The 23,103-nt window shown below is 44.9% G+C and overlaps 1 protein-coding gene across 1 annotated transcript in view; it reads left to right on the top strand.

Moving 5' to 3' along the window:
* The window catches only part of SND1 (staphylococcal nuclease and tudor domain containing 1), a 420,683-nt gene continuing 406,141 nt past the window's right edge, over nucleotides 8,562-23,103 (top strand). The window contains exon 1 of the mRNA XM_005679432.3: nucleotides 8,562-9,027. Coding sequence (XP_005679489.3) covers nucleotides 8,950-9,027 — 78 coding nt within the window. The 5' untranslated portion in view covers nucleotides 8,562-8,949. The remainder of the gene's footprint in view (nucleotides 9,028-23,103) is intronic.

The raw sequence follows: 23,103 nt of genomic DNA, 5'->3' as shown, positions 1-23,103 counted from the left end.
AGTCCTGGGGTCACGGTTTCTGTAGAGACCGATTCTGTCTTCTGAAGATATGCTACCTTGTGGTAGGTAGGTGGTACCACTGGCTGGCGCTTTCTTTATGCCTTTTTTCTTAGAGATTGAAGGTGGCAGGTAGGGTCCAAGGGGACACAACTGGACCCTGGTTAAGGCCAATGGCTATAGCAGGAGTAAATCAATACTCTATCATCTGAGGCTACTGAGAATTCGGAGACATTGGTTAATAGCTTTGGGGAGAATGAGATGAAGGTAGGTCACACTATTAAATGACAATAAGAGAGGTTGCAAAGTTGATCCATTAACCAAAAGTTTATAACGATTGCCCAAATCACATGGTTGTATACATGCTTATTACACCTTTACAAATCCTTTATTATAAATTGACTTACTCTATAGATAGGGAAAATTGGAAAGAGCCCATTATCTTTCTTGGATTGATATGAATTTTGTTCTGCTCTGTGAGATCTGAGAAATATCTAAGTCCAAGCACTGGATACATTCTTTCCCTTTTCTTTCTTTTTAAAATAGAATTTGAGTTCTACTTCTAATGTTATAAACTTTTCGTTGTTTCTTAAGATTAAAAAAAATGCTTTATGCTGTCATACATTTTAATCAAGTTTGGTTTACATGAGGCATAGAGAAATAACTTAAAAACCTACATAGAAGATTTGGATATCGGATATGACAGCAGGAGTCAAGTTTAATCGCCTAGACTAGTGCTGTGCAATATATTCATCACTAGCCTTGGGTGGCTATTTAAACTTAATTTAAATTAATTAGAATTAAATAACATTAAAAATCCAGTTTCTCAGTTGCAGTGGCCACATTTCAAGTGCTCACTGACCTCATGTGGTTGATGGCTACTGTGTGGGACAGGTCATATATAGAGTGTCCATCACTGTAAAAATTTCTTTTGGCCTTGGCTGACCCAGACAACTTGGGTCTGTGAAGTTTTCTTTTAGATAAACATATAGTAAAACACTGTGGCCTCGAGGGTGGCTCAGTGGTAAAGAATCCACCTGCCAATGCAGGAGACGTGGGTTTGATCATTGGTCCAGAAGATCCCCTGCAGAAGAAAATGGCAACCCACTCCAGTATTCTTGCCTGGAAAATCCCATGGACAAAGCCTGGCCGGCTACAGTCCATAGGGTCACAAAGAGTTGGACATGAGTGAGCACACACACATAGTAAATCATTGTATCAGCTCAGGCTGTCATAATAAGATACCACAGACTGGTGACTAGAGAAACAGAAATTCATTTTCTCAACGTTCCAGAGGCTGGAAGTCCAAGATTAAGGAGCCAGGGTTGGATTCCGGTGAGATTTCTCTTTCTGGCTTGCAAATAGCCAGCTTCTTGCTCTGTCTTCACGTGGCCTTTCTCCTGTGCACCTACCTACAGGGGGAGAGAGAGAGAGAGATTTCCCTTCCTGTTCTTATAAGGACACCATTCTATTGGACGAGGGAAACTCTTCTGATCTCATTTAACTTGAATTATCTCCATAAAGGCCCTATCGCCAAATACAGTAAGGGGATTTGGGCTTCAACATACGAATCTGGGAGAAACACAAGTTTATCTGTAACAAACTTTGAAAAGAAGGAGAAGGAAGAAGGGAAGAGAGGAGGAGAGAGGGGAAGGAAAAGTAGGTCAGGGCCAGATGGTGAGGGCCTCATTGCTATGCTAAGGAGTTGAAAGTCTGTCTGAAGCAGAAGGGGAAACTCTGCAAAGTTAAGGAGGTAGTCTGTGTGATTGAAATGTTCATTTCAGAAAGAACAGCCAGTTAACAGTATGGAGGGTGGGTTGAAGTCTGAGGCGGGCTTGGAAGAACGGAGGCAGGAAGATACTCCAGGGTTGAGTTTTCTCCTGTTTACCCAAAGGAAGCTTACTGGAGAGTTGAAAATGTTTTCTTTGAAACCTCTGGACCTTACAGGTGCAGATCCAGGATTAGGGGGCAGGTTTGACACCCCCCCCCAGAAGCAGGCTAGACAAACAGAGCAGACGAGGGTCATAAATTTCGGGGTTCAATCTTAACTCCATCCTTTATTACCTATTGACTTAGAGTTGGTTTGCTCAGCTTCTCTGAACATTAATGTCCTCCTTTGTTAAAGGGGATTGATTACACTATTTCATAGCATTGTTCTAAGAATTAAATTATGCAATGTAGGGAAAAACATTTAACATACAGCCTGTTATAGTGTTTAGTGCTCAATATATTTTGGCTATTATGACTACCAGGGATATATTTCCTAAATTTACTCTCAAAGGAATACAGGAAATAGGGTTTTTGTTTGTTAAATGAATCTTGTCTATCTTAAGATTCTCTTTGTGTGTGAGTCTATGTGTGGATGTGTTCTCCACCACACAGAAGTCACCTTTAAGACTTTTGGAACCACCATCCTGTATCGGTAGAGTGAACATGAGCTTCAGAGTCACAAGAACTAGTGTCAAATCCCTTCCCTGGTGGTCCAGTGGCTAAGACTCAGTAATTCCAATGCAAGGGGCCCAGGTTCAACCCCTAGTCTAGATCTGGAATCTAGATCCCACATGCTGCAGCTAAGAGTTCTTATGCCACAACTAAAGACTGACGATCCTGCATGGTGCAACCAAGATCCAGGAGAGTTAAAAAAAAAAAAAAATCCCTTGTCTACCACTTCTCTAGCCCCGTGACCTGCACGAGACATCTTACTTGAGTCTTGGAGCTTCCCTGGTGGTTCAGATGGTAAAGCATCTGCCTGTAATGTGGGAGACATGGGTTTGATCCCAGGGTTGGGAAGATTCCCTGGAGAAGGAAATGGCCACCCACTCCAGTACTCTTGCCTGGAAAATTCCACAGATGGAGGAGCCTGGTAGGCTACAGTCCACGGGGTCACAAAGAGTCAGACATAACTGAGCGACTTCACTTTCTTTCTTTCAGTTCCTTATCAGTGAAATGCATATGATAATACTTTTTAGTCATTCATTTATCCACAGATATTTACTTATATTTACTGTAGAGCTGGATTATGAAGAAAGCTGAGTGCTGAAGAATTGATACTTTTGAACTGTGGTGTTGGAGAAGACTCTTGAGAGGCTGCAAGGAGATCAAACCTGTCAATTCTAAAGGAGATCAGTCCTGAATACTCATTGGAAGGGCTGATGCTGAAGCTGAAAGTCCAATACTTTGGCCACCTGACGTGAAGAACTGACTCATTGGAAAAGACCCTGATGCTGGGAAAGATTGAAGGCAGGAGAAGGGGACGACGGAGGATAATATGGTGGATGGCATCACCGACTTGATGGACATGAGTTTGAGCAAGCTCCAGGAGTTGGTGATGGACAGGGAGGCCTGGCGTGCTGCAGTCCATGGGGTCGCAAAGAGTCGGACACGACTGAGTGACTGAACTGAACTGAACTGAATTGAACAGCACCAGGCATTGGGCTGGGAATTCCACTGTAAGTATATTAGACACAGTCCTATGATATTTTTGAGGGGAAAGAGACAGTTATACTACAATCTTATAAGTGCTCTAACAGGTCAAATGCAGGAGAAAAGACAAAACTAATACTGCCCAGAGGAACAGCATTCCTGTCAATGCCTTCCAACGGTTGCATTCTGGTTTTTAAGTGGGGAGTTGAAGGATGGGGAAATGACAACTAGGTGAAGCAAGTAGGGCTGGGAAGGAGCAAACAGGGGTGGGAAAAGTGCTCCAGGCAGACATAAAAGTAGGCACAAAGGCCTGGAGCCAAGGAGTGCCATCTTGAAAAGTCAAAACCAGGTTCACCTGTCCTGGGCAGAAACTGTGGAAGGGTAGAGCTGAGAGAAGAGCTGTAGAGAAATTGTGGGAGGGGCTTAGGGAGTAGAAAGACATGATCAGACCTGCATTTTAGAAGTATGGCTCCAACTGTAGCAGAAAGAATGGGTGGGCTGTAAGTAAAGGCAGGATGGTGACAGAGAGCTCTAGTAAAAGCCTAGTGTGGTGATCCAGGTGAAAATGTGCCAGGCTGAAGCAATAGGAGATACATAATAATAATCATAGCAAATTTAATACATATATCCAGGAAGTGCTCTATGCATCCAGCATACACTAACACATACAATCCTCAAAACCAGAATAAACCTAAGAGGCCACTCCTATTAACATCTTTATTTTATAGAGGAGGAATCCATGGAATAGTCTCTCAAGGTGATACAGTGTTGGGATTGAACCTGGGCAGTCTTGCTCTAGGCAGGGCTTCTTATGTGCTATACTGTGCTGCTGAAGACCTAATAGATTTCTGAGATTGACTACGAATTAAGGAATGAGGTAGAGGGAGGAGTCACAGAGATCTCCAGATTCCTGGCTTGTGACTAGGTAGCTTTTTGAGTCATTGTTTGGGCTGAAACATATACTAGGGAAGATCAGACTTGGGAGAAAAGATAATGAGTTGCTAGTGAGACAGGTTGAATTTGAATTCCTAACATAACAGCCATGGGCAGATATTCAGAGTATCATTGTACACATGTGCCTGAAGCTCATTTCAGTTCAGTCGCTCGGTTGTGTCCGACTCTTTGCGACCCCATGAACCGCAGCATGCCAGGCCTCTCTGTCCATCACCAACTCCTGGAGTCCATCCAAACCCATGTCCATCGAGTCAGTGGTGCCATCCAACCATCTCATTCTCTGTCATCCCCTTCTCCTCCTGCCCTCAATCTTTCCCAGCATCAGGGTCTTTTCAAATGAGTCAACTCTTCGCATCAGGTGGCCAAAGTATTGGAGTTTCAGCTTCATCATCTGTCCTTCCAATGAACATCCAGGACTGATCTCCTTTAGGATGGACTGGTTGGATCTCTTTTCAGTCCAAGGGCCTCTCAAGAGTCTTCTCCAACACCACAGTTCAAAAGCATCAATTCTTTGGCGCTCAGCTTTCTTTATAGTCCATACTTGACCACTGGAAAAATCATAGCCTTGACTAGTGGACCTTTGTTGGCAAAGTAATGTCTCTGCTTTTTAATATGCTGTCTATGTTGGTAATAACTTTCCTTGAGAGTTATTATTACTAAATTTTTTATTTTCTGGTTGCACAGTGTTGCATGTGGGATCTTAATTCCCCAACTAGGAATAGAACATGCACCTGCTATGTTGGAAACTTGGCGTGTTTACCACTGGACCACGAGGGAGTCTCAAGGCAGTTATCTGAACAGGAGTTATGTATTTGGGACTCATTAGCATGCAACCATGGGAATGGATTAGATGTCTTAGGAAGAATGTTTTGAACTAGAAAAGAAGATATTTTGAGAAAAAAGCAGAGGAACACCAGTATTAATGAGCAGGTAAACGGAGAGTCACTTATAATGGCAATTAGGATAAACAGTAAAGAGATGGGAGGAATATAGGGAACATGGGAAGGAGAGAGACATTTTGAGCAGTACAGTGTCAAATGGTATGGAGAGCTCAGCAAAGTGACCGCCAAATGTGAAAAGTGTCCATTGAATACAGTCACAAGGAATTCGGTAATGACCTTGGAGAGAACAGTTTCGGTAAACTGATAAGAACAGTAGTCAGAGTGCAGGCGCCGGAGGAGCGAATGCAGGGTGGAGGCCACAAACACGAAGAATTTCAGGGACTTCCCTGGTGGCTCAGTGTTAAGACTCTCTGTTTTCATCGCAGGGGGCATTGGAACTGAGATCCCACATGCTGAATATCATGGTCAAAAAAAGGAGGGGGTAGAATTTCACCAAGAAGATTTGCCTATGAAGGGAAGAGAGCTATCTGGAAAGGGAGAAGGCTTAAAGGAAAAAAATTAATTTTTATTAGGCTAGACATTTGAGAATATTTAAATATTAATGAGAAGAATCCAGGAGAACCTGAGAGGCTGTGAAATCACAAAGGGAATTATCTGAGAACCCTTGAGAAAGTGGAGGGGGTGGATGCAGGACATAGATGGAGAGTTTAGCCTAAGCAGTAGAAAGTTTTTTTCTTTGTAACAAGAGAGATACAGAGAAGAATGAGAAGCAAAATTAGAGTTTGTGGTGGGAAACAGAGGGAGTTCTTGATGGTTTTTATTATCTCTTCGAAGTAGGAGGCCTTATCACTGTTACAGAGTGTGGGAGACAGTGGAGTCGAAGTTAAGAGGAAAACAGAGAAGGTTTAAAACAGACCCAGGGATTTTTAGGGCATGGAAAATACTGTGTATGATACTATACCAATGGAGGGATGGATGGATGTCCATTATACATCTGTCCAAACTCACAGAATGTACAATATCAAGAGTGAACCCTAATAATGTAAACTATCGACTTGGAGTGATTATGATGTGTCAGTGGAGGTTCATCAACTGTAACAAATGTACTGGGAGCACATGTAGGGGGCAGGGGATACATGACAAATCTCTGTACTTTCCTCTCAATAGTGCTGTGAACATAAAAGTCCTCTAAAAAATTAAGTCTTAATTCAACAGCAACCACAACAAATCAGCCTCATGGAGGTGGAGATCAACATGACTGAGGAAACAGAAAAAACTCCCAGCAATGCACGAGGACCTATGAATTCACTATGGTAATAACCTGCATGTTTGTTCTAGTTAAGTGGTAGGTTTGGAGAAGACAGAGAGATCTGGAATTGGAGTTTTGATAGCTGAGTACAATAGAAGACAATGGGGATTAGAGATGAGGATACTGGTAGGAGAGGGGCGAAAACAATGGAGACCACCCAAGGGACCAGAAGAGAGCAGAAAAGAGCTGATATAGGAGGACAGAGGGGAATTCCTTGGCAGTCTAGTGGTTAGGACTCTGTGCTTTCACTGCCAGAGCCTGGGGAACTAAGACCCCACAAGCTGTGAGGTGAGGTAAAAAAAAAAGAGACATTTACGGTCTTTGAATTCTCCTTAAAGAAGTGTGTGATAGGTAGCCTCTAAGATGAACCCCAGTGATCCTACCTCATGGTATTTATGGCCTGGAGCAGTCTTCTCCTTTTGAGAGTGAGCTGGACCTAGTGACTCATCTAACAAACAGAAGAAGGTGATGGGATGTTACTTCTGAGATTAGTTTCAAAAAGACTCTTCCTGTCCTCTATGCTGTCTCACTCATTGGCTCTGATGCAAACCAGTTACCATGGTCTGTGCCCTATGCAGAGACCCACATAGCAAGGAAATGAGGGCGTGAATCCTGCCAACAACTGTCTTAGTGATCTTAAAGTCAGATCCTCCCTTAGTCAGACAAGGGACCTTCAGATAAGACCACAGCTTGTGTTGACACCATGATTGCAGTCCCTTGAGGGAACTTGTGGCAAAGGCACCCAGCTAAACCCTGCTGAGATTCCTGACAAGAGCTAGGAGATAAAATTAATACAGAGTATAAGAAGTAACTGAGTGAGAAGGGAAAAAGGACAGCAATTACCATCAGAGATGGGAGTGTTTGAGGTTACAGTTTCAGCTATGTAGCTAAATAGATGCAGAGATCCAACTCAGTGAAGATAAGGTCAAGGAGTTTCGAGGCCAGGGTACTGGATAAATCAGATGCATAAATGTGGAAGTCATTCAGGATCATTGGGCAGAGAAGAGCGTGCACCAGGTGTCAGTTTCAATGAATGACAAGGCGACACTGGGGCAAAGAGGACAGGAAGCCTAGTGAGATGGAGAGTACTATAATTAGGTGGAATGAGCTGCCAGAGTTTTTTTTTTTTTTTTTGAAGACGATGGCAAATTAACGGCATGGAAGGAGCACTAGGGATCTAGGAAGATGCTGACCCCAAAACTGGACTCTGGGATAAGTGAAGTGTGGGAGAATCACCTCTTCTCAAGAGTATAGGGGAGAACTGTCCTCAATGTAGGAACAAGTTTCAAGATTAACTGGCTTGAAAGTAAGGTTCTTGTCCCCTCATAGTTGGCACTCGACGAATATTAGCCGTCTCTCAACATTCAGGTAAACATTTATATGCCTTTGCTCTGCACCTTCCTCTCCCCAACCTCTCTGCAAAAGATTAGGTCTAGGTAAAGGGGTGGGTTCCGGTGGTTGGAGGCAGCGTGGCTCCTCCTTCACTCGGTCAACTGAGAGCGTGTTAGCAAGGTTTTCCGTAACTTCACTGGCGCACAAAGAAGATTTATTCCTTTCACCACATAACATTAATCGAGCGCCTAACATGTGTGGGACACCGGCGACACAAACACGAGAAAGATATATTTCCGACTACCGGAAGGGCGTTCGGTCACACTCGGTGTCAACGCCAACACAGGTAGGTACACCGTTTAGACTTTTCCAAGTTCTCCCCACACTTTTAGCTGAGGTAAAATGTCGGAAGTCGCTGTGCACCAGAACTGAGATCCCTCCAGAATTCGGCCTTGCTGTCTGGCGTTCCCAGCTCGCGCTAGCGACCCTGGGTGCGCCCTCCGGAAAAGCTAACGTCCACGTGGGCTCCCCAGCCGCCCGCAGGGCGGGGCGTAATGGGCGGGGCCAGGCCGGAGGGCGAAGCTGACCCCGCCCCTGGGGCTCCCAGGGCCCACTGCGCCCCGCGGCCAGATGCTGACGTGTCCTTTCCTTTCCACTACACCTCCCGACACTACCTACTACCACTGCCCCGGAAGTCCCGCCTCATACTTAGCCCATCACTGCAAATCAGCTTTTTCAGCGCTTCCTGAAGCGCCTGACCGGTTTTGAGACTAAGGGGCGGGGCTCCGCAAGCAGAGTGCCTATTGGCTTGGGGTCCGGCGGGCTCTGGGCTCTAATTGGCCGGAGGGCGGTGGCGCTCTGGCACGCTTGCGCGGGGAGTAGAACGTGTGGCGGTGGTGGAGATCGCGTCTCTTTCGCTCCCAGTCCTGCTGCTGCTCCAGTGAGCGAGCGCCCAGCGCGTCCGTCCCGTCCATCGCCCACAGCTGGTCGCCCGCCCGCTCCTCTCCGAGGCGGCCTCTCACCAACACCGACACCCACATTGACACGTCCTAGCGGGCCACCGCCTTAATCGCTGGTTTTCCATCGCTACACATGGCCTCCTCCGCGCAGAGCGGCGGCTCCTCCGGGGGACCCGCGGTCCCCACCGTGCAACGGGGCATCGTCAAGATGGTGAGAGCGGGGCCCGGGACACCGATCTCACTGGCCGCCACCGTGCGGGAGTCTGGCGCTGGCTCCTTCCCCTACCGCCAGCTTGCAGTGTCTCCCAGATCCTCTTTCCTCTGCCCCTTCCTCACTTTGACCCGATCTCGGAATCCCCTCCCTAGACGCAAGTCGACACGGACTCCCCTTCGGTACTTTGCCTCCGGGACACCCTGGCATTAGGGGGTCACAGTGATTTCCGTGATGGTGGGACTCAAGTCTCCTGGCTTTTTACCGGGACAGATCGATTACTGATTAGTTAACGGGGATGTGTTGGTATCAGTCCTCCGATTCACCGTCCTTCTGTCCATTTTGGCATATGCTGAGTAGTTTGCAGTTTTTCATAGATCCTAACGTCCGCTCTTCCGTGGAACTCTTGGAGTGCTTGGCCTTCTTGAAGCTATTATGTTTCCACCGACGCTCAGTTACGCCAAGTTTTCTCGCTCCCTGGCCCTCATTTCCCGTATTTTTCCCTCCACCTCTTGCGTCAAGTCAGTAGTCCTGAGAGCTCTTCATATCTGTGCTCCCCATCTCTTTGGCTCTCAGAGCCTTAGGCCGGTAGGAATCTTAGCGATCCTTGTTGTTCCCTCACTACGGATGAGACAACTTTGAAGAGGACAAGTGACTTGCCTAAGGTCACATGGTGGTTTGGGTTGGAGCCAGGACCGGAGCCTAAATGTTCTGATTCCCAGCCCCCTGCTGTTACTGTAAATTCTGCCTGATTATATATCCCCTCACTCTCTACATCCTTGAGTGGTGCATTTAAAACCTTGCAAGTTTCATTAAAAATTAACCCCGTCATAATTTTGTAATATAAATTCTCTTTATCAATTGTCCCCTCTGTTGGCCTCCCCTCAACATTCCGTAGGATTGGAAATTGACATTTCTTCATTGTTACCAGAATTTCTGGTTGTGATGGCCACAGGCTTTCATTTCAGGCCGCAATTCTGACTTTTCCATCTGGTAATATTCCTTATGACACTTTGTCCCAAAGCTCTGCAGCCTTTTATAGATGTAGAAAGTTTGAAAAACATTCTGTTTTCTTGGCTCATTGTCTTTCACAGGATTATAATGTTTCTCAGCTTATGTATGAATTAGATTTCAAGATTTTTTTTTTCCCGGATATTCACATAGTCACTTCTTAGGCAGTATTCTGCCTCCGATTGAGATTCTTAGGCTTTTCAGTAGTGCGTTTCCCACTTATTTATACATAAAGGGAGAGTCAGAATTTATCAGAAACTGAGTGAGGAGGGAATTTCCATGGTCCACATAGTTTCACCTCTCTGAAATATTGACCTGACCTATGAAAGGGTTATCTTGAAGTGTCTTCTCTTAAATTAGCTTTCTCGTTGGCCCTTAGCTTTCCCTTCACCGTAGGGACAGAGCAGTGCTCGGTGGTCTGGTAGTGGGATTGCCAGCACCGAGTGAATCTTGTCTGAGTTTTTTTCCTTTGCTGAGGCTTGAATTTTTCTTAAAGGTCCCTCTTACTTGTAGAGTGGGAGTGGAAATGGGCTGACTGTATTTTTACTTCTACAGATGCTGGAGGTTTCCGGGGCATCTGGATTCTAATGGGGTGACCATACCTGTCCACAGATTACCCCCATGGATACTGAATATCAACAGTAACTTGTTTATTAAGGCTCATGTCTTGTGCTGAGTTTTCTGTTTGTGTTATCTCGTTTATAGTACTGAACAAGTGGATAGGATCATTGGCTACATTTTTACAGATATGTAATCTGAAGTTTTGAAAGAATAGTTTACCCCAGGACAGGTACTTTTTAATTGGTAATGAGAGGCAGAGCTGGGACTTGAACCCAGACCTTACTGGCCAAAGCACAGGCTTTTCAAAACATTCGTGGTTTGATGACTCTGACTCCAGGCAATGATTTTAACAGAGGGCAGGGCCAGTGATGCATGGCCACAAAATTGCAGGAAAGTGAAGCTGACTGTAATTGAGCCTTGGAGAGATTAAATGTTACTCCTGTCTTGTCCGGAAGCTGCTGCTGCAGTAAGTGACTTTATTTGGTGCTTATGGTCCTTACCATAAGCAAAGGAATGTGGTGTGGAAGACACATTAGGCAGGGAGCAGGCTTTGAAGAAGGTGTTAAGAGTTGCCTGTACTGCTGTTTTTCTGTTTTCAAGCTGCAAAGGGGTGGGTGGGTGAGTTCCAGGCAGAGATTAGGGGAGGGAAGCCGGGTAAACTGCGGAGCCACTGGCAGATTTGTGCCAGGCTTCGAAGCCTGCCTGGAATGAAAAATTGACCCCTGGCAAATTGCTGTGTGTGAAGCTCTTCTGCTTAGCAAAGTTGTATTTTCCTGGAGAGTAATTCTTTCCAGTGGTACCAGGAACTGCTTCGTAAGAACTCTGTGAGGGAAGATGGAGCTCTATGACAGAGGGAGGTGAGGAGGAAATAGTTTGATGAATAGGAAAAGAGTAATTATCAGTGACTGCTTTTCTGCCTTTGGGTTGAGGGGCAGAAACTGACCAACCAGACTTGGGCCTTTCAGGCTTGGCCCTCTGGGTTTTGTCTGGACTCAGGCCAAGCTGAAGGTCCAAAGCAGTCTTGGGTTGAAGTTTGCTGCAACGAAGAGGAATACTCATTATTCCTCTTCTGGGTAAAGAATGGGTTATAAGGCGATGGAACGTGCGTGTTTCTTCTGACCTCTGCCTTGCCATCTTAGTAAGTCCTATGTTCCTTTTTCTAAGGTTGAAGCAGAAAGAACTTGGGACTCATGTTTGCATTTGACCAGTTTTTTAAAATGATGGTAGGGGCTGTGTCTGCTGTTCACAATAGGAGCCAAGGGTCAGAGTTGGTTCTGGAATATGTTGAAGGAGGAAGTGGGCAGTGAGTTGACACAATCATTGTGGGGCTCTTCTGTTACTGAGAAGGCAGTGAGGATGATGGAAAAGCTGAAGGTGGATTTATATATTTTTTGAATTGGGATAAGACTGGCAAGTGTGTGGGCAGGTGAAATAGAACCTGGGAAAGTAAATGTCTGTGTCACATGAGATCTTTTCTCGAAACCCTGGAGGATTCTATCCCTGGGTTTCTTGGGTAATTTGCTAGACTTTCTTTAGCTGTCTCAGAATATTGTCAGCCCATGTTAAATAGAGGTTGGGAGAAGTCTCTGGGGTAGTGAATGTGAAATTCAGTCACCCCACTTAGCAGCTACTTAGAGATGGCAATTTTCTCTGGTTTTGCTGACCCCATTTATTTCTGTCTTGGGGGACAGAGCCCTTTTTGAAGTCTTTAACACTCCTATCTTATGTCTGCATGTCTTTTCAAGAAGGAGCACACAGCAGAGTGAATCTGCTGCAGTTCTTGAATCTTCGGTGCTCATCAGAAGCAGCCATGGCAGCAGCCTGTCTCATCCTCCTTATGGTGTGGAAGGCCAAATCCCAATTCCCGTTTCACCCCATCCCATTTGAAAGGGGAAGGAATCCCTCTGCTAATCTTTGGCTTTATGGTTAGAACCATGATCTTCACTAGATGACTTAAGTCCTGCAGTACCTAAAGAAGGAGATGGCCGTAACTTCCTCCCCTGACGGAATTGTGCTGCCAGGCTGTTGGGAAGCGGGCTGTAGGCTTTCTCGTGAGGAGGTTAGTGGGAATATATCCAGTGTACAGCTTGTAGGAATTGCTCGCTGTAATTTAGATCATTACAGCTAAGTGTTTCTAGATTTCTGAGCCAAGACATATGTATCTTCAGAGCGTAGTGAGGACAGAGTATTAGTCTGCTGATCTGTTCCTTCCTATGTGCACTTAGCTCATGCAGACTGTGAAAGAAAAACACCTTTCCTAAGCTACTTAAAATACCCTTATTCTACCACTCAAAGGGACAAGGTAGGTGAGTAACAGTATTTTACTAGGGCCATTAGCAAAGATTCCCAGGTGGCTTAGTGGTAAAGAATCCGCCTGCCAATGCAGGAGACACAGGTTTGATTGCTGGGTGGGGACGATCCCCTGGAGAAGGAAATGGCCACCCACTCCAGTATTCTTGCCTGGGAAATCCCATGGACAGAGGAGCCTGGTGAGCTACAGTCTGTGGTATCACAAAGAGTTGGACACAACTTAGTGACTAAGCATGCATTTGCAAAGCAGTAGGTGGAATAGGACGGAAGACTTTCCCTCTAGTCTTAAAAGTGTTTCTTCCCGGCAGGTGAGCATGAGTGAGTGAGTGAAAGTTGCTCAATCGTGTCTGACTCTTTGCGACACCATGGACTGTACAGTCCTTGGAATTCTCCAGGCCAGAATACTGGAGTGGGTAGCCTTTCCCTTCTCCAGGGGATCTTCCCAACCCAAGGATCCAACCCAGGTCTGCCGCATTGCAGGTAGATTCTTTACCAGCTGAGCCACAAGGGAAGCCTGCAGGTTAGCATGGTAGCTTTCAATCAAAATTGTAAGTAAGTAATGGAGCACTAAGTTTTTGTTCTGCCTTAAAGACTTCCTGTCATTTTTCCAGTTTGAAAAAGAAGCATACATTTGGCTCTAGTCATGCTAACAGTGGCCACTGCCATGTACTAACTAATGATAGAGATGATGAGCAATCATATTTCCTTTCTCCAACGAGTTTTATTGATCGTCTGTGTCAAGCGCTGCCTGTGTATTGGAGAAACAGTGGTGAAAAAGTAAATCATATCCCTGCCCTTCCAGTTTATGGAGGAGACAGACAAGTACATAAGAAATAAGCATATGAGAGCAATTTCCAGTAGGGGAATGGGACTGAGTAGTCAGGAGTAAGGGGAGGGGTGGCTTGTTTAGATTGGAAGGCTTCCTTCAGCTGAGGTCTGATGAACATGAAAGAACCAGACACAGAGGAAGAGTTCCCGGCAGAGGGAATAGCATGTGCAAAGATCGTATGTATCCATTGGTGATCATCTTCCGAATATTTACAGTAGCTTTTCAATTTCTTGAAGTTCAGTATTCCACATACATGGTATGGGTTTAACCTGAGCTGTTAATGTACGTGTTTTAGGGTAAGAAAAGGCAGAAAGGCAGCAGAGGTGGTGGTGGTTCTGGTCTCCTGGTGGGATAAGTTGTTTCATCACTCAGTCGTGTCTGACTCTTGTGACCACATGGACTGTAGCCTGCCAGGGAAGCCCTGGTCAGATCAGTAGCAGACATTAAGTCTACAGGATAAATATAATCAATAGGAGACTGATTTAAAGCAAAATGCTTGCTCTTGGTTATGTCTCTTACAGGGCCAAGACCAGGGTTCTTTGACTTCCTACCAGCCAATCATGTGTATTCCTGAGGTCACCACCTTTCAGTGGATAGGACCTAGATGAGAAGATAAATGCTAAGAACAGGCTCAACAAGAGTTGCATAGCATCTAGAACCTGATGAAGTGTAAGCTTCTGACATCATTTTATTACTACTTGGAATGTAGTAGCTCTGGCCTCTGGCAACACTTTTAACCTAGCAAGCTTTAGGTAATAGCGATGTTGAAAAGCAGAGTAGCATGCTTCAGAGCTCAAAGTAATGGTCAGGAAGGAAGGGTTCATGCAGGGTTGGGGACTCCTGAGGCTGGATTGTTCTCAGTGCTAGTAATAAGGAGGCAAATGATTTCGTGCATCTATGCCCAGTTTACTTGGAGAATGAAATTGGGGAAATACGTGAATATTTTAGTTTTCATTTGTTAAGTTTAAAAGAGAAAATTGCCAGGTTTTTGAATGCAGTTAAGGAGTCTCTGGGCTTCCCAGGTGGCACTCGTGGTAAAGAACCTGGCTGCCAGTGCAGGAGATGTAGGAGACTCGGGTTTGATCCCTGGGTCAGGAACATCCCCTGGGGGAGGGCAAGGCAACCCACTCCAGTATTCTTGTCTAGAGAATCCCATGGACAGAGGAGCCTGGGGGGCTACAGTCCGTAGGGTCGCACAGAGTCAGACATGACTGAAGTGACTTAGCATGCACGCATTTGAGGAGGAACTAAGGCCTGTTGTGAAACTCACTTATCAGCATGGGCTGTCAAGCCAGCTGACAGGTATGATTCTAGCAGTGGTTACAGCAGTAGATATCCTTTGGAACCTGATGTTTAGATTTTGTTTCATTTCTTCAAGGAAAAGAATAGCTGAAGATTTTAGGAAATTCTTTGCCTTATCAGGGGCAAGGAATGAAGTAAAGGGATTCAGCTCTTACTGGGCTTATGTAGCTTTTGCTCCTGTTTCTTTGGAGATAGATACCCACCCAGGTTTGTGTGGTTTTCTTTTTGGCTGTGCCAGGTTTTAGTCATACACACAGGATTTTTTTTTTTTTAATACTTTTACTTGTTTATGGTGGTGCTGGGTCTTTGTTGCTGCGCAGGCTTTTCTCTAGTTGTGGCGAGTAGGGGTTACTCTCTAGTTGTGGTGCGCAGGCTTCTGATTTCGGTGGCTTCTCTTGTTACGGAACACTGGCTCTAGGGCGTGTGGGCTTCAGTACCTGCAGCACGTGGGCTCAGCAGTGTGGCTTCCAGGCTTTGGAGCACAGGCACAGTTGTGGTGCACAAGCTTAGTTGCTCCTCGGCATGTGGAATCTTCCCAGAGCAGGGATCGAACCTGTGTCTTCTGCGTTGGCAGGTGGATTCTTTACCACTGAGCTATCAGGGACAGTCACACACAGGATCTTTAATTGCAGCATGTGTTAGTCGCTCAGTCGTGTCTGACTCTTTTCCACCCCATGGACTGTAGCCCACCAGCCTCCTCTGTCCATGGAATTCTCCAGACAAGAATACTGGAATTCCTTCTCCGGGAGATCTTCCCAACCCAGGGATTGAACCCAGGCCTCCTGCTTTGCATGCAGATTCTTTACCTTCTGAGCCACCAGGGAAGCCCTTAGTTGCAGCATGGGAAATCTTTAATTGCAGCATGTGAGATCTAGTTCCCCGAGCAAGGATGGAACCCCTGGCCCCCTGCATTGGGAGCATGGAGTCTTAGCTACTGAACCACAAGGGAAGTCCCAACACCTAGTTTTTTCGTTTTTGTTTTTTTCCCCACCCAGTTTCTGTTACTGTTTCTCTCCTGGGAGACCGACATATGCTTTGTTCTTATGGCAGAAATTGATACAGAAATCACAGGTTGTGCACATTTGATGCAGATGGAGTGTTGTGGGGTTTCACTTACTTTCAGTGAGACTCAATATGATAAATTAATGTTATGTTTTTCTCACTTAGCTCTAATATTTAGGGGAATAAAAAGAACAGTGGTTTCAGTTGGCATTTTTTAAAAATTAGGAAGTTAAGCGACTTACAGGAAAAATAACCTAATGGCAATTTAGATGACATTTTTCAGATGTTGTTTTTGAGACGTTCAGTCTCTGATGTAAACTGGGCTGGCACAAGTGTTCTCCATTTATGTGCTTATGGTGACTTTAAGGCTCTCTTTCCCCTCTTTATGAGGTGCTTCAAGTTCTCTTTCTGTGGGAAAGAGAACTTTCTGCTATGGTCTTTTAGCACCAACCTCATACGTAATAAGGGGAATTGAGGAGATTGGGTATCTGTGGTTCAAGATAATAAAGCCCATATATTGGATTGGCCAAAAAGTTCGTTTGGGTTTCCCATGGCATCTTATGGAAAAACATGAACAAATTTTTTGGCCAACTCAGTATTCACATTGTCCCTGGTAAGTAGCCTGGTGGAGAAGAAAGGTCATCACCCTGGGACTCGGGACACAGTTCTAGGCCAGCTACTGCTGGTCTTCTCTGGGCACTGTGGGGTAAGGTAGTACACCTTTCAGGCTCTTTCTTTTTCTCTTAAATGAAGTGGTTGGACTCTGAAGCTCCTTGCAGTCCCCAAAGGCTGCAGGTGTATCAGAAACCCTATATTACATGTCGTTTAGGCATGAATCAAAGCTGAGGAATCTCATACCTTCTGCTAGTCTTCACTTTGAATTGATGCTTACCTTGCAGGAGACATTTTCTGTTCCCATTGCTTGTTTTATTTTTATTTTTTGAGAAGGTAGTTTAGTCGAAATATGATTTTCTAGTGTGGAAGACCAGAGTTAGAATTTGAATTAGACTAAATGACCAGTTACTGGAGTGGCTGGAGGGTGGGTAGAATTGGACCAGGGAGGTTCCTGGCTTCAGCAGTGGTGTCAGGATAGACTAGTGGGAGTGGTTGCTTGGGACCCAGAGGAACATGGTTCCAGTGGGTTTTATTTACGCAGTCTCACCTCTGCTTCTGAACACCCTGCCATTCTCCTGGGGCAGCAGGTCTAGACCTGAGAAAGGTGGGGATGGTGAAGGCACTCTGGGAGCGTGTAGCTCACGGGGAGAGTTTATCCTGGCCCTTTGAGTGAGTCTGGCAGGAGCTTGGGGCTTGGTCGGGTTCTGAGCTCTGGCTTTCACGCTCTGAGGCCAAAGCCTCTTCCTTGTCCTGCAGATCTTTCCAACTTCTGTTTAATATGCAAGTATAGGAATCATCTAAATCTATTCTTGGTAGTTCCTCACAGGGTTTCTTTTCTTTTGAGTTTATTTTTTACTGTAAGCTTTCTTAGATTCTTTTCTGGGAGGAGGAGATTTTGAGAGAGAGAGTGAGTTCCTAAGAGCCCAGTGATTCTCTAAACACATCCTTGCCTCAGGACCACCTGGAAGGTCATTCTGAGGCACTGAATTAGAATCTGCACATGTGGCCTGAAGATCCATGTTTTTAAAAAGCCACTCCTAGGTGGCTTTCTCTCCTGAAGAGGGACCCTTTGGGATTGATCCAGGGGCTGGCATTTGAGACCCATTGATCTTATTTAATTCCTGTGCTATATGTAGTTGAAGGGTCAGGACATAAATGTAAAAGGAATGTTTGCTTTTGGGGCCAGTGCACCGGAATTGTATATGAGGGGAGATAGTAGCTTCTTTTTTTCTTTTTAGCACTTATTTTGATGGCTCCCAGAACACTTTGCATTGCTTTTAATCTGTAGCTCAATATTGGGCTGATGTCCCCAGGAGTCCATTTACAGTGACTCTGAGAGCGTATTCCTAGGTCAGAACTGACAGCTGAGAAGTTGTTTTATGTGCCTGATTTAGGCCATATGCTCATTTTAACATTCATCTGCCACTTTTCCTTCTATTTGCATAGATTCCCCAGATCGTCCTATAATTTGGCACCAATACCTTGGCACGTTATTACTGTGGAAGTCTTTTGTGTCATCCATAAGCATGAAGATTCTCTGTTCCTCACTTTCTGCCCTTTAAATCCTACAGAACCACATACGTGGGCTTTCTGATGTGTCTATTTATATCCATCCTGTTTCTTGTTTATAAGCCCCGTTCTTAACAAGAACAGCACCAGTAAAACCCCAAATGACCTCTTTGGTGGTCTTGGTCTTTAGTTTTTATTCCACTAGCTTGCCAAATATGGAGATAGAATTTTCCTATCTTTCTCAAGCCTTTGAAGGCCTGAGGATGAAGGGTCACGTATGCAGTCCCTTGGTGGCCTTTCCTTCTCTTGACCAGCTTTTCTAGTTCATCCAGAAATCCTTCCAAATGCTCAGGTGAGTGCCATCCAGTGTTAGTCATTTCACAGTTGTCGATGTTTAAAATTTGGGCTTAATGCTTGCTCTTAAGACTTCACACAGTACAGAACTATGTAAAGTCAAATGCAAAATTCTTCCTCCCTCTACTCTCCTTATGAATTTTCTGCCATTCATTCTCATCCCTGTAAGTAAATGTACTTCCCAGTTTTTTTCACGCAGATTTATACACCCCCCCATTTCTTTTTTTAAAGAAACAGAAATGAGGTTATAATGAGTTCTGTAACTTCCTTTTTAAAATTAATTGTCAAAACTACTTTTCAGTGTCATGATTATACGTCTGTCTCATTCTTCAGCGTTTGAGGAGTGTTCCGTAGTTTGGGTGTATCTGCTTACCCATTTTTTTCTGTTGATATGTCAGCATTCTTTGATACGTCTTTGTGTTCTTGTGTTAGCATTTCCCTAAGACAGATTCCCTGAAGTACACTTCATGTTTTTGGTGGCTGCAGGGGGTCTTTATTTAGACTTTACCTTTTTATATCCTACAGGGATCATCTTAGATTTGATTGAGGGCAGAATGCAAGAATACTGGAATGGGTAGCCATTCCCTTCTCCAGGAGATCTTCCCAGGAATCTCACCCAGGTCTCCTGCGTTGCCGGCAGATTCTTTACCATCTGAGCCACCAGGGAAGCCCAACAATCTCCTTACACTAATTAATCGTTTCACAATTGGTAGTCTACTTCCCTAGTCAGTACTCTTGAAAACCGCTGTCTTCCCCAGTGGAGGGCAGGGTTCAGCTCCTGGGGATCATTAAATCACCATTGTTTAATTGCTTCAAGGCCCTCCAGGGGTTTTAAGGTCTTGAACTTACTGGAGAGTCAGCTCTGAGGGCTCTAGCCTTGTCTACTCTCTCTGGGTTCTAGAAAGCTCCCGCCTAGCTAGGAGGTCAGAGGCAAGGTCCTGTGAGAGGCCTGACTTTTTTCCCCCTGCAGACTGGTATTAATGCACAGCTCTTCCTCTTCTTTCTTTTTTTCTACTTGGATTAGACGGTGGGGGTGATAGCGGTGGTGAATCTGACCACATCCTGCTCTGAGAAACCCGGCCATTTTTTAGAGTTGTTCAAGGCTGAACCGGGGTCAGCTGATTTCAACCCCGGAAAGCGTTTACCTCCAGTTCCCTGGGTTTCAGGTGTGCATTGCCCCTCGTGTTTTTAGCATATCTGAACACTGCCTCTATTTTTTTTTAGTTTGAAAATCTTTGGGATAATCAGCTGTCTTTAAAAATCGTCATATTATTTTAAAAGGAGATGATTTCACCAATGAAAGTGGGAAACCAGTATAACTTGCTAGTTACTGCTTACTAGAAAGCACCTTCAGAAAAAGCCCACAATGAAAACAAAATAGCGAGTGTTATTAAATTCTAACTAGGTACAGCATTTTGCAGAAGACTTTGAAGGAAATGTGTAACAGGTGGTAGAGATGTGCTGAAGGCTTCTTGCCTCTAAACTGAAACTGCATTTAATGGGAGGGATTGAAAGAGAATTGAAAAGAAGACAAGAGACAGCTCTTATTTACATATGAATGTTAAATGCTGGTACACACAGGGATCATATACTACAGAAACCAGATTTTCTTGTTTTGTTTTTAAACAAGCCCACACTTTGGAAAACGGACACATAAATTGTCTCAGGAGACAGAACTGAACTGATTTTCTGGGGTGGCTGCGCTCACGTATTTAGTGTCATGGACTACTGGCCACAATACCTTGGGCAAGTCACTGACCCTTTACCTTCCAGCTTTGCCTGTAAATGAGCAGTGGCTCGCCTCCTGGGATTCTTGCTGATAAGATAAAAGAAGGCAGTATTCAGACCATTGGCTGGAGTTGTTCCCAGCTCAGACGGGAGTGGGAATGGAACCAACTGAGGCAACATGAGGGCAAGATTTGTAATGTTGTTATGTAGTTGCTAAGTCGTGTTCACTCTGTGACCCCAAGGACTGCAGCACACCAGGCTCCTCTGTCCTTCACTGTCTCCTGGTGTTGCTCAAATTCATGTCCATTGAGTTGGTAATGCTATCTAATCATCTCATCTTCAGCCACCCCCAGTTTGAAAGACTGGCTTTAATTTTAAGATCATATTTTTTCTATTATTGTTATTTTTTGACTAAAATATCCTTTATTTTATAAACAATATGATGGCATTTGCTTTCTTTCATGTCCTTGGCACAAATAAGAAATGGATAACATATCAGTCCCTAATTTTGGCTTAGCAGAAAGGTGTGCACTGGTAAATGTCTAACCTTCTGAGCTTTGGAGGCATTGTTCATTTAACTGTTAGGAAAGCTTAAACAGATTTAGGTAGTGCATGGAAAAGTGCAGTTGTGTGTGTGAATACTAGGTGGAGTTCAGTGGCACAGGTGAGGGTAGTCAGGCAGAAATGCATCTGGCAAAATTTTTAACTCCTTTGGCTCCTGCCCTCTCCTCCCTGCGACCCCTCAGCTTCTGGTACTTCAGAACTGGGCTGCATTCCATCTCCACCCCACCCTCCCTTCTAAATGATCAAAACGATATATTTAGAAAAAATTTGCCACTATAATATAAAACATTCCATCTTCTTTGCTCCAACATGGACTAGGTAATCCAGATTTGTCTAAGCATTTTCTGGTCCTCTTTTGGAGACTGGGAGAGAGGAACCGTGTATGTAGGATCAGCATAAACTGGTAGGGAATAGCGCCTTACCTGGCCTCTCTCCTTTGTAAGGACAGGGCAACTTACATCCCAGTTTGCTCAAGGCTGTTGTCTTGGCATGACTGTCAGTAACACCCTATTTTCACTCTCAAAGTGTCGCAATTTGAGTGATAAAACGTATGTTTAGTGGATTTGGTTAAGAAAGGTCAGGTCTGGGGGAAATACTGGATTGGCATAGTTCAGAGAGGACAAAATAAACTCAGGGTAGATGATTCCATAAGTCGCTGGGAGGATGGCCTAAGGTGTGGGGTGTCTCCTGGCTTCTATGAAGCACAGGCAGCGTCGGTTTGAGACCAGGCTTTGCACCTGATTCTGAGTAAAGCTTTTTAGGCTGTTGAGATATTAGGGGTCTGTCTCATTGAAATGCTGTTTAATAGAGGCAGGTTACCATGTTTTATGGTGGAAGGGGGAACTCATGAAGTGAAACACTGAAGCTTTTCTTGGAGAATGGATGGGTTGGAAAAATCATGTCATATTTCAGGTCAGTTTCTTTGCTTTAAACCTCTTTTCTGGGGAAATGGTGAAAGTGACAAGTCTTGACAGAGGCAGAGAAATAAAACGGGGGAGATAAAAGACAGCTGAAGTGAGTAGGTCCAGGTGGGTATACTCAGATGTTCCTGAAGGCAGCTGCAAGCAACCTGCAGTCAAGGTACCAGTTGAAGGCAACGTGCCTAAAGGCCTGTTGGAAGTTTGTGGTAGAGAAAGGAATGAGAAGCGAGACGTTTAAGTCTGTTTCCAGTCTCTAGAATGCAATGCTACAAACTTTTAAACTAGGAATTCTGTCCTAGGTGAGGGCGTTGCTTAATATACAGCCTTTAATACCGGGGGCATTTTTATTTTTGGCAACCACCCAAAACAGTGACTTACTTTGCCAAATGTAATTTATCTGCTTACCTAATAGGACTGTCCCAGGTCTTCATGGAAAGTGGGGCATTTCTTCCTTGCATTCCTTTCCCCTGTGAGTAGGTGAATGAGAGGGGAGACCTGGGTCCTCGGATCCCGCTGAGCTCTATTATTCTAGGTGCAGTAATTGCTTGTGTTATTACTCCTGGCGGGTGAGCCCTTTCGAAGCCCAGAAGCCAGGAGGCTGCCTCTGTTACTTAAAAGCCGAGTTATCTTATTAAACTCCTCTCTTATGAGAGCTTTAGACTCTCCCGAGACCTCCTGCAGGCTCTCCGTGGGGTCCAGGCCTGGCTCCCGGTTCAGCCCTCCTGCCCACGTGTTAGTCATCTCCCTGCCAACAAGTCACACAGCCAGGCGGTGCAGGGCTGCTGGCTGGCTGCTCGGCTTCCATTGAATTCTGGCTTCCATTGAATTCTTTGTCATCTCCAGATTGGTGCTCCTAATGAGCGTACCTCCCTTACTATAATGTTGTAAGAAAATGTGCTTCTTTGATTATCAACAGGAGAAGCGGAAAACCAATGTAGAGGGAACAGTAAACTTGCGACTCAGATTATCTGAGTAACAGGGAAAATTGGGTTTTTGAAAGGAATTGATAGCACAGGGCTAAACATAGTAAAGATGCCCCAGGAGTCTGAGCTGTCCATCAACTTGCTCGTGAAATTTCTGTGCTTTATGTGTGAAAGACTTTCGCTTATTTGGTAATACATTGGAAAGAGTGTGCACCACCCACCCCCCCCCCAAAAAAAAAATAAAAGGGTGAAAGGAATCATAGAGTTGGGCTTTAGTGACAGTATAGGGTAAGTAGAATATTACTGCATTCTTTTTTTTGGCCTTGCTGTGTAGCATGAGGCATCTTAGTTCGCTGGCCAGGGATTAAACTCATGCTCCCTGCATTGGAAGCACAGGATCTTAACCACTGGATGGCCAGGGACGTCTCTATTATTGGTATTTTCAATG

Source organism: Capra hircus, chromosome 4 (genome assembly GCF_001704415.2).
Source record: "Capra hircus breed San Clemente chromosome 4, ASM170441v1, whole genome shotgun sequence".
Taxonomy (NCBI): Eukaryota; Metazoa; Chordata; class Mammalia; order Artiodactyla; family Bovidae; genus Capra; species Capra hircus.
Note: the sequence above shows the minus strand (reverse complement) of the source record. Positions and strands in the feature narration are given on the sequence as shown.